General features: G+C 49.7%; 2 protein-coding genes across 2 annotated transcripts; both read right to left on the bottom strand.

Moving 5' to 3' along the window:
* Positions 1-644: 644 nt before the first annotated feature.
* LOC4347418 (tonoplast dicarboxylate transporter) lies at positions 645-4,033 on the bottom strand. Its single transcript, XM_015757123.3, has 6 exons — positions 3,011-4,033; positions 2,411-2,915; positions 2,104-2,147; positions 1,684-1,779; positions 1,078-1,588; positions 645-912 (listed from the first exon to the last, which is right to left on the bottom strand). The coding sequence occupies exons 1-6, from the start codon at positions 3,449-3,451 to the stop codon at positions 878-880; spliced, it is 1,632 nt and encodes a 543-aa protein (XP_015612609.1). The 5' UTR covers positions 3,452-4,033; the 3' UTR covers positions 645-877.
* A 5,170-nt stretch (positions 4,034-9,203) lies between these two features.
* LOC4347417 (pirin-like protein) lies at positions 9,204-11,473 on the bottom strand. The gene is made up of 4 exons (XM_015795946.3): positions 11,170-11,473; positions 11,007-11,074; positions 10,098-10,264; positions 9,204-9,991 (listed from the first exon to the last, which is right to left on the bottom strand). The coding sequence occupies exons 1-4, from the start codon at positions 11,318-11,320 to the stop codon at positions 9,484-9,486; spliced, it is 894 nt and encodes a 297-aa protein (XP_015651432.1). The 5' UTR covers positions 11,321-11,473; the 3' UTR covers positions 9,204-9,483.
* Between the last annotated feature and the right edge of the window lie 595 nt (positions 11,474-12,068).

The raw sequence follows: 12,068 nt of genomic DNA, 5'->3' as shown, positions 1-12,068 counted from the left end.
TATTTTATCCAGGCACTTAGCATTGTCTAGATCCTCTTGGAGATTCTGCAGCTAAGAGATGAAGGTTCGTCTCCACTACGACACAATGACACATAACTTATGACTCTGAAGTCTGGAGCATGATTCTTGTGGGAGATGATAAATCACTTATTCATGCGTTCAAAATGACATCCTCAATAGCGTGATGACAAAGAAGTACCTTTTTTTTTCTTTATAATGGGCAGAGAAGTACTTGATCCTAGAAAGGCAAAAGCACATGTAGGTGGGTAAAGTACAAATATTCTAACAATTGAGAATTTGTAAGTAGAGGCTCTAATATACTGTCCTACTTGGAATATGATACAGAGAAAATATCACAAATTTTTTATAGGAGTAGCTAGCTGGATGATAAGGTCCATTGCATCATTCCAATTGTGGCAATGTTGAAATGACTAGGCAACTGGTCAATTATAAAGGGATAGTTTAGGACTTTCTGCAACTTGCCCCTCATTATGCAGTTGTTTATAGAATGAGCAATTATACTGTCTGCTAAGCTCTATCCCAATTTCCCTGTTCTGCTCTCCTACTTTTGTAACCGAAACCAATTTTCCCTTGTTATTTAAGTTATTCTTCAGACGACTCACGTGTAGATCAAAATGTCAACATGGGGCTACGATGTCGAAAGATATATTAACATGGAACAACTCAATACAAATACAACCTATATTGACTCAAAGAATATGACCCCATGTTTTTCATGAGGCAAGACAATGGGATTGACTACACGCTGTACAACAATACAACCTATGCAACTTACTACTATATTATCCACGTAATAACCTACAGCCTACAAATTGAAATATTCAAAAAACATCCAATTGAACTTTGACTAAAGTTTCTATAGCTTCTGATCCATGCCAAAAACGACGGATCCTGCATGACATCAAGAAAACAAATCAGTAAGTTTTTTCCTTCGCGAAAACGCAAAAGGATTGTACGTCAATCAGTAAGTTAAAAGTATGATACGGCAAGTATTTTCACTGTCTGAATTCTCGGTTGTGTAGAGACTAGAGAGTTGTCACTTGTCAGTTAATTTACCTAACGTTGGCAGTAGGATGGTGAGAGCTGCAACCCCGACAATTTTCAGGGGCGTTCCGGCGATCACCATGTCCTTGATGCTGATGTAGCCCGTGCTGAAGCCGACGACGTTGCCCGGCGAGCCGGTGGGCAGCAGGTAGGACAGCTGCGCGCCGACGGCGCCGGGGACCATGAGGAGGAGCGGGTGCACGCCGATGGACTTGCCCAGCTCGGCGAGCAGCGGGAGCACCAGCGTGGCGGTCGCGTCGTCGGAGGTGAACTCGGTGATGGCGCCGCTGAAGACGCACGCCACGGGCGCGATGGCCAGCGCCGGCGCGCCGCGGAGGAAGCCGAGCCCCTCGGAGAGGATGTCGGTCAGGCCGCTCGCCCTGAAGCCGTCGGCGATGGCGAAGCCGGCGCCGAGGAGGAGGATGATGTTCCACTGCAGCCTCCGGCACTTGCCCCAGTCCATGAGCTTCTCGCCGTCGTTCTTGCCGCTCGGGATTATGAACAGCAGCGTCGCCATCATGATCTGCATTGCGAGCCAAGTTGTTGTCCCGTGAGATCATGTGACAAATCGTCTCTGAGAAAACAAATCAGAATTTGTTCGATCCTTGGTGCGCTTACAGTGACAGTTCCATCCCCAACTTCGCCGTGGAAGAGTGATCCCCACCCAGGAATATCATCTGTCAGGCTCCTCGTCATCCATAGGACAATCAAACCCTGCAAGAATCAATTATGGATACATTAAAATTTTGTCACACTATAACGAACCCCTCCATGATCGCGTCATAATAACGAACCTGCACAAAATTAGTTGAGAAGGGCCCACCAGTGATGATGTGGCAAATTTTAAAATTTTGGGAACTAAAATTTCAGGCATCTCTTGGAGAAGGGGGTGTTTTATAGGCCAAATTAGTTTTTGGCTGTCCCCAATATAGGATTTTTGGGGCTTTAATTTTAGCCCTTTGTTGGAGATGCTCTAACCGAACACTGTTTCCAGGTTGAGATAATTGCTATAACCCCAGAAATGGAAACGGAACTTACCCCAAAAACGGCTAGAACCATCTTCTCTGCAAAAGCCATAGGACCTGTCACAAATCAAGATGGACAACCGAATCAGAATCCATTATGGCAATAATTATCATGGCACTGATATTTCAATGAGTGCCACTGTTATGGAGAAAAAGACCAAAACGAGGTCCATTTCAGAGTTACCCAGGTTTCAGGAAATATTGGCCGAGAAGCTGTCAGAGTTTCAGAGATAACCCCAGAATAACATTGACCACGCCATTGATGAGCACTGGCCATTGCCGTGAAGTAACAAACAAACAGAGCAAGAACGAGAACCTACCAAGCAAGCTGAGCTCCCTCCTGAGATGGCTCCTGTCCAGGTAAGCTGAGAGCGCCCTCCCGGTGTTCTTGGAGCAGTACAGGACGCAGAGCGTGGCCCAGAGCGCGACGAAGAGGACGAGCGCCAATGGGAGCCCGAACGACATCCACGAGCTGAAGGTGATGGGCGGCTGCTCCGGGAAGTAGGTGGACCACATCCCCACCAGGATGATGTTCACGCCGGTGCCCGTCAGCGTCGCCATCCCGCCGATCGCCGACGCGTACACGACGCCGAGCACCACCGCCTTGGAGAACCGCTGCACCTCCCGCGCGTCCGCGGCGCTGCTCGCCGAGGACGACGCCCCGTCGACGCGCGGGAACCGCTGCAGGATCCCCGTCGCCACCGGCATCATCATCACGGTGCACGGTGTGTTGTGGATCCACATGCTGATGAACATGGTGGTGCCGCAGATTCCCAGCAGCAGCAGCGGCGGCTTCACCGGGTCGCCGCAGAACAGCGACGTGATCTGCAACAAAGTTCGCGGGTTTTCCTTGGATTGTTAGTTGCACGGTTCGGACGAACGGGCTTGGTAAAGACGGGCTCGCGGCGCGGATCACGTACGTTGAGAGCGAGGCGGCGGTGGATGTTGTAGTGCTCGATGGCGAGCGCGAGGATGAAGCTGCCGAGGACGAGGGAGATGACGTCGTCCATGTAGGCCTTGGCGACGGCGTCGGAGGAGGAGATGCCGAACACGGGGAAGAGGAACAGCGGCGCCATGGACGCGACGGCGAGCGGCACGGCGTCGGTAATCCACCACAGGAACACCCAGGCGAGCACCCCGAGCATGTTGCGCGCGGCGCGGTGGCCGCCGAGGTCGACGAGGCCGCAGATCAGCGCGCACGCCACGGGGCCCGACGCGACCGCCAGGTACTTGTTGGCGAGCAGCGACCTCAGCGCGGCGCAGGAGCGCCGGCCCGCCGCGCCGTCGTCGTCGTGCAGCGGGAGCAGCGGCCTCGTCACGTCCTCCGACGAGCTCTCCCAGTGGCTGCGCCTCGGATCCATGGCCGGTTACAAATTTAACAAAAATCGTTACGCGATTCGCCTCTTCCGCCCGCCGCGTTCGACGACGACTGATTGGTTTTGCGTTCTCGTCTTCTCCAGCTGCAGCGTCCCAAAAAGCTTGGCGCTTTTATAGCCGGCGCGGGAACAGAAACAGAGAAACTGTTTGTAAAACTGAAAAGTACTTGTTGCGAACTTGCGGTTATCAGGTTGTGATCAAATGATCATCGATCATTCGTGGCGCGTCGAATCAAGGCGCCACGTCAGATATTATTTAACCAGGAAAAGCCAAATTAGTAACATGGAAATTTTTCATGGCTATCCAACGACCAGTAGGGAGCATTAATGACCTTTTTTAATTAACAAGTCAGCATCCAGATAAGCACGGTCAGCAGTACAAACCCGCGGATAAGACTCCAGCCATCGACTGCTGATGTGTCCTCCGCCATGCTCGTGCCCCCATCTTGAACCAGCCCTTGAGTGGACGAAGAGCTGGCCGACCGCGGTTGGTTGGTCGGACGGAGACGGGGCGACCCGCCGACGCACGCACGGCCGTCTCACGGCGTCGAGCAGCTGCAATTGATCACGTACTACTACGGCGCCCGGGTCTTATCCGGACATGTCGACACGATCCATCGGCTCAGACGACACGGACGCTTCCTTGCACTCGCTCTCGCGGAATCATCTCTAGCTGCTGCTATCCACGCACGTCTTGACGTGGGCACACGGCCGCCCACGCCGCGCGGTGGCGCGCGGGCGATCTGCATCGGCGGCACCGAGTGTACGAGCGCGAGCAACGGAACAGCGTTGGTTTGGTTGGCAGCGGCATGTGCACGCGTCGCGGTCGCGGTCGCGAGGGGGTGGCGCCTCCCTGAGATGCACCCGCGCGCGCTTGCGGCGGCGTTTAATCGTTTTGTGTTTCTCGCGTGCTCGCGCGGCGGTTACAAATAATTTCCACGGTTCGGGGGGCTCGAAAGCGATCGATCGATCTCCTCCGCTACTACGATCGATCGAGCATTATTTGTTGGGCGGCTGGTGGATGCATTCGCGGCAAGATGCACCTGCACATGAGGAGGGAGGGGGGATCGCGGCGTGTCGTGGCCCGGAAGCCCACCGAAGCAGCAGGGGACGTATCTCTTTCCCGATCGGTGCAGGCTGTCTCGCTATAATTTGTTTTGGGTCCATTGCTTCGTTCCGTTACTTCCCCTGGTCGTAGTAGATGGATAATGTCATCAGGTACGTACGTGTCTGCCATCGAACAACTTACTCTGGCTGGGGATGAGATACGGATCCTGTTGTTGCGTGAGGGATCTCGAGTTACGCTCCTACAAGCGAGAGGCAAATGGTCACTGCTTACTGGCTAAAGCAGTTTAAGCGAAAAAAAAGGTCTAATTACTGGCTGAGAGGGAGAACCGGGAATATTGACTCCTGCTGATTCATATCGTCATATCGAGCTCGAGTCATGTAGCTAGCCGTACACGTTATAAGCTTGACTTGTTCAGTACTACTCTATTCGCACACATAAATTCAGGCACATGCATGCACACGGCTAGCTCACATTCTTCTGTCGCATTCCTAGCTGCTTCCGTAGCGCATGACGTCAAACCTATAGCAGCCGGGTCCGGCGCCGTCTATTGCTTCTCTCTGTTCGCAATTTCGCAGGCGATTCGATCCAAAAGTTGGTTCCAACCGAGTCGAAACAGGGACAGAAGGTACCAAATCTTCCTTTTAACAACACGACCTGTCTGCTAAATGAATATTCGGCCTCAATGATTGAATGTCGATCTGCCTCTGGCTTGCAATCGTGTCGAAACCAACACTTCGAAAATAACGTCTCGTGGCCGCGTAGCCGCTAGCTTAGCTTGGGATCGATGACGACACAGAGTGGAACACGCGAAGATTTACACGAAAGGCGCGCCTGCCTCGCATTACACGTAAGTAGACGGGACGCCACACGTAGACACAATCATCGTTAGTCCGATTACGCGAGGACAGGACACGAGTACCGAGTATACGTATATAGGAGTACGACGTACGTAGGTCTCGATTGATCGGTCGGCGGCGACAATCATCATCCAGGGCAGCCGCGATCGGTGGACGACGAGTCCGAATCGCATTTCTGTGCGCGCGCCCCGGATGCGGCCTGCCCGGGGTCGCGCCGCGCGCCGTGCACACGCGCGCGTAAACCGTTTGATGATCGCTGCCTGCGAGCAATCGAGCAGGAGATGAGCAGGTTTGCTACGGGAGCGATAGCTCGAGATTCCAACCAAATTTCGGGCGAAATCGCGGCTGCCACGTGACGTGACTAGCTAAGGCGAGGTTTGCGATAGGATGAGCACGAGATCAGCCGATCGACCGTTTCACGGTAACGGGTTTATTAACCGGTGACTAGTCTTTTCTCGTACGTGTGTGTGGTCTTCAGATTCCGTGTTAGAAATCACATACTATGTTGCTTATGTTTGGTGACGGCCTGACTGACCAATGATCACAACCACACGTTTTTTATTTCTGTATTTTCAATGTCTGTCATGATCAAACCCCTTCCGTGTGGAAATTCTGTGTCTTGTACTCTTGTTTGTTCTAGAGAAAAAGAAAAAAAAAACTTTGTGAGCTAGAACCGAGAGAGAGAGAGAGAGGAAGATCAGAAGTTCAGAACATCTTATCGGAGCGTCTTCATTTCATTGGATTGTGTTAGGCCGAATCAGTAAAGGCCCAATCCGTCACCAGGTTGGATTTGTGAGGTTTTCCATACCTGAAGCCGAAAAGGACCAATTAGACTCAGTTCAAAGGAAAAAGTTTACTTTAAGTCTCTCAATTTGTCACACAAGTTTGAAATTTGGACAGTGATTTTGGCTGACGTGGCGCCTATGTGAATGGTTTAACTTGTTCATTGTCCCACTTGACGTTGACGTGGCACTACAATTGAGATTAAAAAATTAAAATAAAATATATGGGCCCAAAAGCCAGTCAAATAAAACAAAATTTATAATGGGACCCAGATGTCGGTGGGTCCCACTTCCTCCACCTTGCCCCTCTCTCCTCTCCATCCCCTCCTCCTCCCTTTGCTTCCAAATTCCAAGTGAGTGTGCGGCGACGGCGGCCGGCATGCAAGGCAGCAGCGGCAAATGAGGTGAGTCCCGTCAAACATCCTTTACATGGACCAAAATAAACAACCCATATAAGGCCCATATTACACGTCGATGATGTATTCTGTTTCTCAGGCCCAACAAAGGACAGTCTTGGACGTCGTAATTTTTTTTTTCCAAACGAACCGCATAGGGAAGTTTCGGGCGTTATAATAATTTTCCAAACGAGCCGCATAAGAGAGTACGATATTTTATATATATTGATAGAGTAAGAAAAAATTATAAAACCATAGCCCAAACGAACTACACTCTACGCGCCTACATCGCAAACTGTCGGAGCAAGGAACTCCTCTAGTGGGAAGGCTAGACACCCTTCCTTGAGAGTTCGGCCAGAGTGCAAGCATCCGTGCTCATGCTTAGGTCGTGCGAGAGTACATGGACACATGATTTATACAGGTTCGGATCGCTGGGAAGCATAATACTCTACTCCTATGGTTCTAGGACTATATGATGGAGTTTACAATGAGTTATTGGTGTTGTTTTAAGTGGGAGAGTATCAACCCTTCTTCACTATAATGTGGCTAGAATCTAACTTAATCAGAATGAATCAAACTGATTGAACCGGAATTAGAAAAAAAAATTCTCAATGGCATGGATCCTCCTTTCATACATCAAGGGGATTTTACATCGTCCATGCATACAATAAAAAACGGACCCCAACTCCGCAGGAGATGGTAAGCTTAGTCTTGTCGCTGTCCCTCCAAGCAAGCTAACCGGATGTAACATGTTCACCTATCATCTATGTAACATCCTGGTCCAATTAGAATTTATCTTGTGTGACCCATGAGAGCTGTGTGCGCATGTTTAGTACCACCTTACTGGTTTAGCAAGGGTGGAACCAACTTATAAGGCTTCTTCCCTCCAACCATACAACTCTCGGGTTAACCCTTTTACACGAATCGAGTATGAAAGTGTAAGTGGGCCCACACGTCAGATGGGCTGGTTACGCGGTTCTAGAGAGAGTGTTGTTACAACCTAACAAGTGGAGCAGGGTAGATGAAGTCTTCGTCCCAACTGCCAATGGGCCCTCTCGTTAGCCACTAAGGCTGATAAAGGGTGGGCCACATCGGGTGAGCAAGGAGCATGCGTCGCGTCGCCCACCTTTTCTCCAGGGCAACGTGGGCAAGCGAGGGGATGCAATTATGATAGGGCAAGGCTACACACATGACCGAATCAAATCTCCTTGATGATGTAGATTCATCTAGAGAGACATCAGGCCTCGATGCCAACCTCGGGTCCCTATCCTACTTGCAGTGGTTTCGTGAACGGAAGCTAGCTTGGCCCCGAGCTAATGTTGACATCGAGTCACCTTCTTTGGCACTTGGGTCCCTACATTAGTCCTTGCCTTGACCATCGTGTGCCCCGTAGTGCCCCAAGCAGCTGATGGAGTGGGAAGCCTTGTTTCCACTTATCCGACACAAGCACACAAACAATAATCAGGAGCATGACATCCCAACACACTCAACTCAAGCACACATTGTTAAACAATAATCAGGAGCATGACATCCCAATACACTCAACTTCATCTATGCCTTTGGGTTTATCGGGAAGAGGACGAGACAGAAGAATGAATCTGCTATCTCTCGCGAGGCGTGCAAAAATGTGGTCATCTTGTGATGGCAAGGGCGTTGCGACAAGAGGAGAATCCATCTAAGGTGGCTAATGGACCTTCAAAAAAACACCTCTAGGGAGGTTGCACCGCCGGAAAACATGGGTTATTTTTCCCCATCTTGCGCGCCTGGCGATGTTTTTTTTTCTAATTATCTTGTATAATCTAGGTTATAGTAGAAAAACATACAGTATAAATTTTGAAAGTTATGTTGCAAAATTTACTATGTAATTACAATATTACTGTACGTAATCTATAATGTAAAAAATGTACAATTTTTCTTTTTATAAAATATGACGTTGTAAACATAAAAAAATGTGACATCATAAATATAGTCCCATACGGCAAACAAGCAAAATACCATGATATGCCAACTTTCAAGATAAATTTCACTGGTGTGAAGTGAATGGTTCCAAATCAAATCATATATTTGCCTGCTTTTAAAAATGCTACATATACAAACTATCTAAAACTAAGGTTAATACTAAGAAATTATTGCAGTACTTATAAATCAGACACATTGAAAAATTTCATGGGGCTCGGTGGGACATGCTACGTAGAAAGGGTTGCTTGTTTCTGGTTTAGAAAAGATAAAGTTTGTGTTTCTCCATATCCGGATACCAACAAAAAGAACAGGGTAGGGTACTGCACCTCTGGTTGGCCATCTTCTTGATCGTTGTGCGCAACTAACCCCCTGATCAAATCTTATTTTTTGGAAGGGGTCTGCACTTCCCCGCTACCGGAGAATCGCCACTCCGACGGCCAACTTTGAAGATAAATTTCACAGGTGTCAAGTGAATGGTTCCAAATCAAATCATATCTTTGTCTGCTTTTAAAAATACCACGATATGCCAACTTCTTGACACTTTGACCGTTAATACTAAAAAATTATTACCAGTACTACTTCTAAAATGGACACATTTAAAAATTTCGTCAACATAACATGATAAAAATTTTAATCGAAGTCGTGCATTAGAGTTCTATAAAAACAAATCTTGCATTAGACACAGTGAAAGTCCAAAAGGACTTGTTTATGAACTTGTGGAGTAAGTACATGATTTTTAGTCATTGGGCCGAAGATTTGAAGCACCTGCCTAATTGAAAAGCAAGCAGCAACCTTATGCCGGATATGTACACAAAGTGATCGCTATTTGTTTGGAAGAGAAAAAAAACAAATAAATAAAACAACCTCGTATCATGAGAGAAAGAACTATTCCATTTTTTTTCCCTTCGTTCAGAGCATATGTCGACATGTCGTGTCGTCCCATGGTTGCACCCTACTACTCTAAGCCCAGCGCCACCAGCGCCTGAGACTTCCAGTGCTTGGCCTTCTCGAAGCCATTGATGCTGAACTCGAAGTCGTTGATGGTCATGTCGATCTCCTCCTCGGTGTTCATGACGAAGGGCCCCAGCTGCGCCACGGGCTCGCCGATGGGCTCGCCGGCGATGAGCAGGAACCGGAGCGGCTTGTCCGACCTGTTCCACACCTCGACGCCGTCGCCCTGGCCGAGCAGCAGCAGGTGGTGCGCCCCGGCCTTGTCGCCGCCGCCGCCGCCGAACACGCCCTCCCCCTCCAGCACGTACGCGAACGCGTTCCACGTCGCGCACACCGGCTGCCGCGCCGCCGCGTGGGGGCGGACCGTGAAGTCCAGGTACATGGTCGGCGTCCGCGTGCGCACCGGCGACCGGGCGCCCATCGACTGCCCGGCGATCACCCGCACCGTCACGCCGTCCGACGTCGTGCTCGCGATGTCCTTGCTCTGTATCTCCTGGTACCCCGGCTCGATCCTGCACGCACCACACGCGTGTCAAACCACCATGCCAATGCAGCGACACGACATCCGAGAGTGGGGAAAAAAAACGAAGGAGATGACAAGGACGGGTCGTGACGCACATCTTGTTGTGGGAGGAGAGGTTGACCCAGAGCTGGAGGCCCCTGGAGGTGCCGGGCCCCGCCGGCATCTCCGAGTGCACGATGCCGCGTCCGGCCGTCATCCACTGCACGTCGCCGGCCTTGATCGTGCCACGGTGGCCCTCGAAGTCCTCGTGCGTCACGGCTCCCTGAAAAACACCCACCATTCACGTCAGTTCCAATAAGAACACGGTCAATGCACTGGCCTAAGTAGCACGTAGATTCTGAGTTTAAATTTTTATAGGAGTGAATTTCAGATTAAGTTGTTTAGGCTAAGTTCCCAATTTAAATGGTTTCATATTTTCTGTTGGATGTAAAGACCGGATTAAAAATACTCCTCTCTTTTTTTTTAAAAAAAAAAGAACACGGTCAATGCAAAACCAAACTATCAAGGCCATCGTACGTCTTCCTGTAGAAATTGTTTCTTTCTATTTCATTTTACACGGCTTGGCTTGACTGATGTTGGGTTTAGGCGAAGATATATATTACTAATCGATCTGCCAATGATGAGTTCAAGGTGTGAAGCAGAGTTTTGAGCGCGGAAAAGTATATGCGACGCGAGGTGGTTGACGTAGGAAGGCTACCAACCAAAGGCAGAGCAAGGCAACAGGGCCCGTTTGGATGGGTTAGATTCTTCAATTTGACGGAAAGAAACGTTCTGAATTTGCTAAAAACTACTACTCCGTATCAGCCTATCAGGTTTGCGTTGTTGACAAATGAAACGCGTTTAATTCGTTTCTGCTGATCCGTGTGATGTGGTTGTCAAAAGACGCTGCTGTCTGTACGTATCACTGGGGATTAAGCAAGGAATTTTCATGGCCGCTCTATATGCAGTTGGATGTTCTACTACCGACGAACAGAATGTGAACTGTGGTAAAAGACTCTGCCTACCTCGAGCATGTAAGTGACGGTCTCGAAACCTCTGTGTGGATGGTCAGGGAACCCAGCCGGAGCAGACACTGCACAGGATTCGATCAAGAAGACGATCAAAAAATGCAAATCTCTATCACTCTAAACCAGATGATCAAAACCGAGCCAGAAGCAATTCACTCACCTGAGAACTCGTCCAGGACGAGGAACGGATCGAAGTACCTCAGCTCAAACCTCCCGATGCTCCGGCGAACGACGGCGCCGACGCCCTCGTGCTGCGGCCGCGCCAGGAACTTCCGCACCACCTGCCGGGGCTTCTCCATCGACGTCGTCATATATAGTACTACCAGTTACCACCTTTGCCGTCGCCGGCGAACGATCGACTTGATCAGAAATTCAGAATTCAAGAACACCTCGACGACCCTTTCTTCTTCCTCCGACCTCCCTTGCCGGCGATGCCTATGGTTTGTAGTAGGGTATGGTGGTTTGGTTTGGGGCCTATTTTCTTCCTCTTTATATAGCGGCAACACACCTCGATTCCGTTACGCCCCGATACGCCGCCGCCGCTGCTGCTGCTGCTGCTTCCCGGGGTCAAAAGCGACAGATGGTTTCTTGGCGTTTTTTCCTCTCTCCGCTACGGGGAAATATATATAAAAGCTCGCCGCATAGCTCGCGCTCTCAACAGAAAAAGTGTTTCCTTTCGAAACGCTGTGCCAGCTGCTGCAGCTGTTGCGGCCGGCGGCGGTCACGCTGACGCCATGCGCACGCAAGCCGCTAGCCCTAGCGCCCCCGTCGCGCTCGGGCTCTGCATACGTGTGCCTTGTGACAGCGTCGCATCAGCACGCGGGGGTGGACGGGTGGTGACAGGTGAGTGAATGGAAGACCGAATGGTGATTGGGTGATCAGCGAACTAACGCCTCGCTATCAAAACGCCACGTTTACTGGCTTACTGCCGTGATGGTTCAGCTGCTTTTCATCTTATTTACCGAATTATTAAAACAGATATAACTCATTATTGAAACAAATTGTTTTTCTGTTGCATTATTTAGACTGTTTGATTTAAGTTATTTATACTAAATTAAT

The sequence above is a fragment of the Oryza sativa genome, chromosome 9, assembly GCF_034140825.1.
Source record: "Oryza sativa Japonica Group chromosome 9, ASM3414082v1".
In the NCBI taxonomy this organism is placed as follows: domain Eukaryota; kingdom Viridiplantae; phylum Streptophyta; class Magnoliopsida; order Poales; family Poaceae; genus Oryza; species Oryza sativa.
This window is presented reverse-complemented; position numbering and strand designations above follow the sequence as displayed.

Bases quoted from the DNA above. Each gene is read 5' to 3' on its own strand.
- LOC4347418 (XM_015757123.3), bottom strand. From the start codon at position 3,451: ATGGATCCGAGGCGCAGCCACTGGGAGAGCTCGTCGGAGGACGTGACG. The intron at 2,916-3,010 runs GTACGTGATCCG...ACTTTGTTGCAG, and splicing joins ACCGCCGCCTCGCTCTCAAC to ATCACGTCGCTGTTCTGCGG. The intron at 1,780-2,103 runs GTAAGTTCCGTT...TGATTCTTGCAG, and splicing joins TGGTTCTAGCCGTTTTTGGG to GGTTTGATTGTCCTATGGAT.
- LOC4347417 (XM_015795946.3), bottom strand. From the start codon at position 11,320: ATGACGACGTCGATGGAGAAGCCCCGGCAGGTGGTGCGGAAGTTCCTG. The intron at 11,075-11,169 runs GTGAGTGAATTG...AATCCTGTGCAG, and splicing joins CGTCCTGGACGAGTTCTCAG to TGTCTGCTCCGGCTGGGTTC. The intron at 10,265-11,006 runs GTAGGCAGAGTC...GGTGTTTTTCAG, and splicing joins CCGTCACTTACATGCTCGAG to GGAGCCGTGACGCACGAGGA.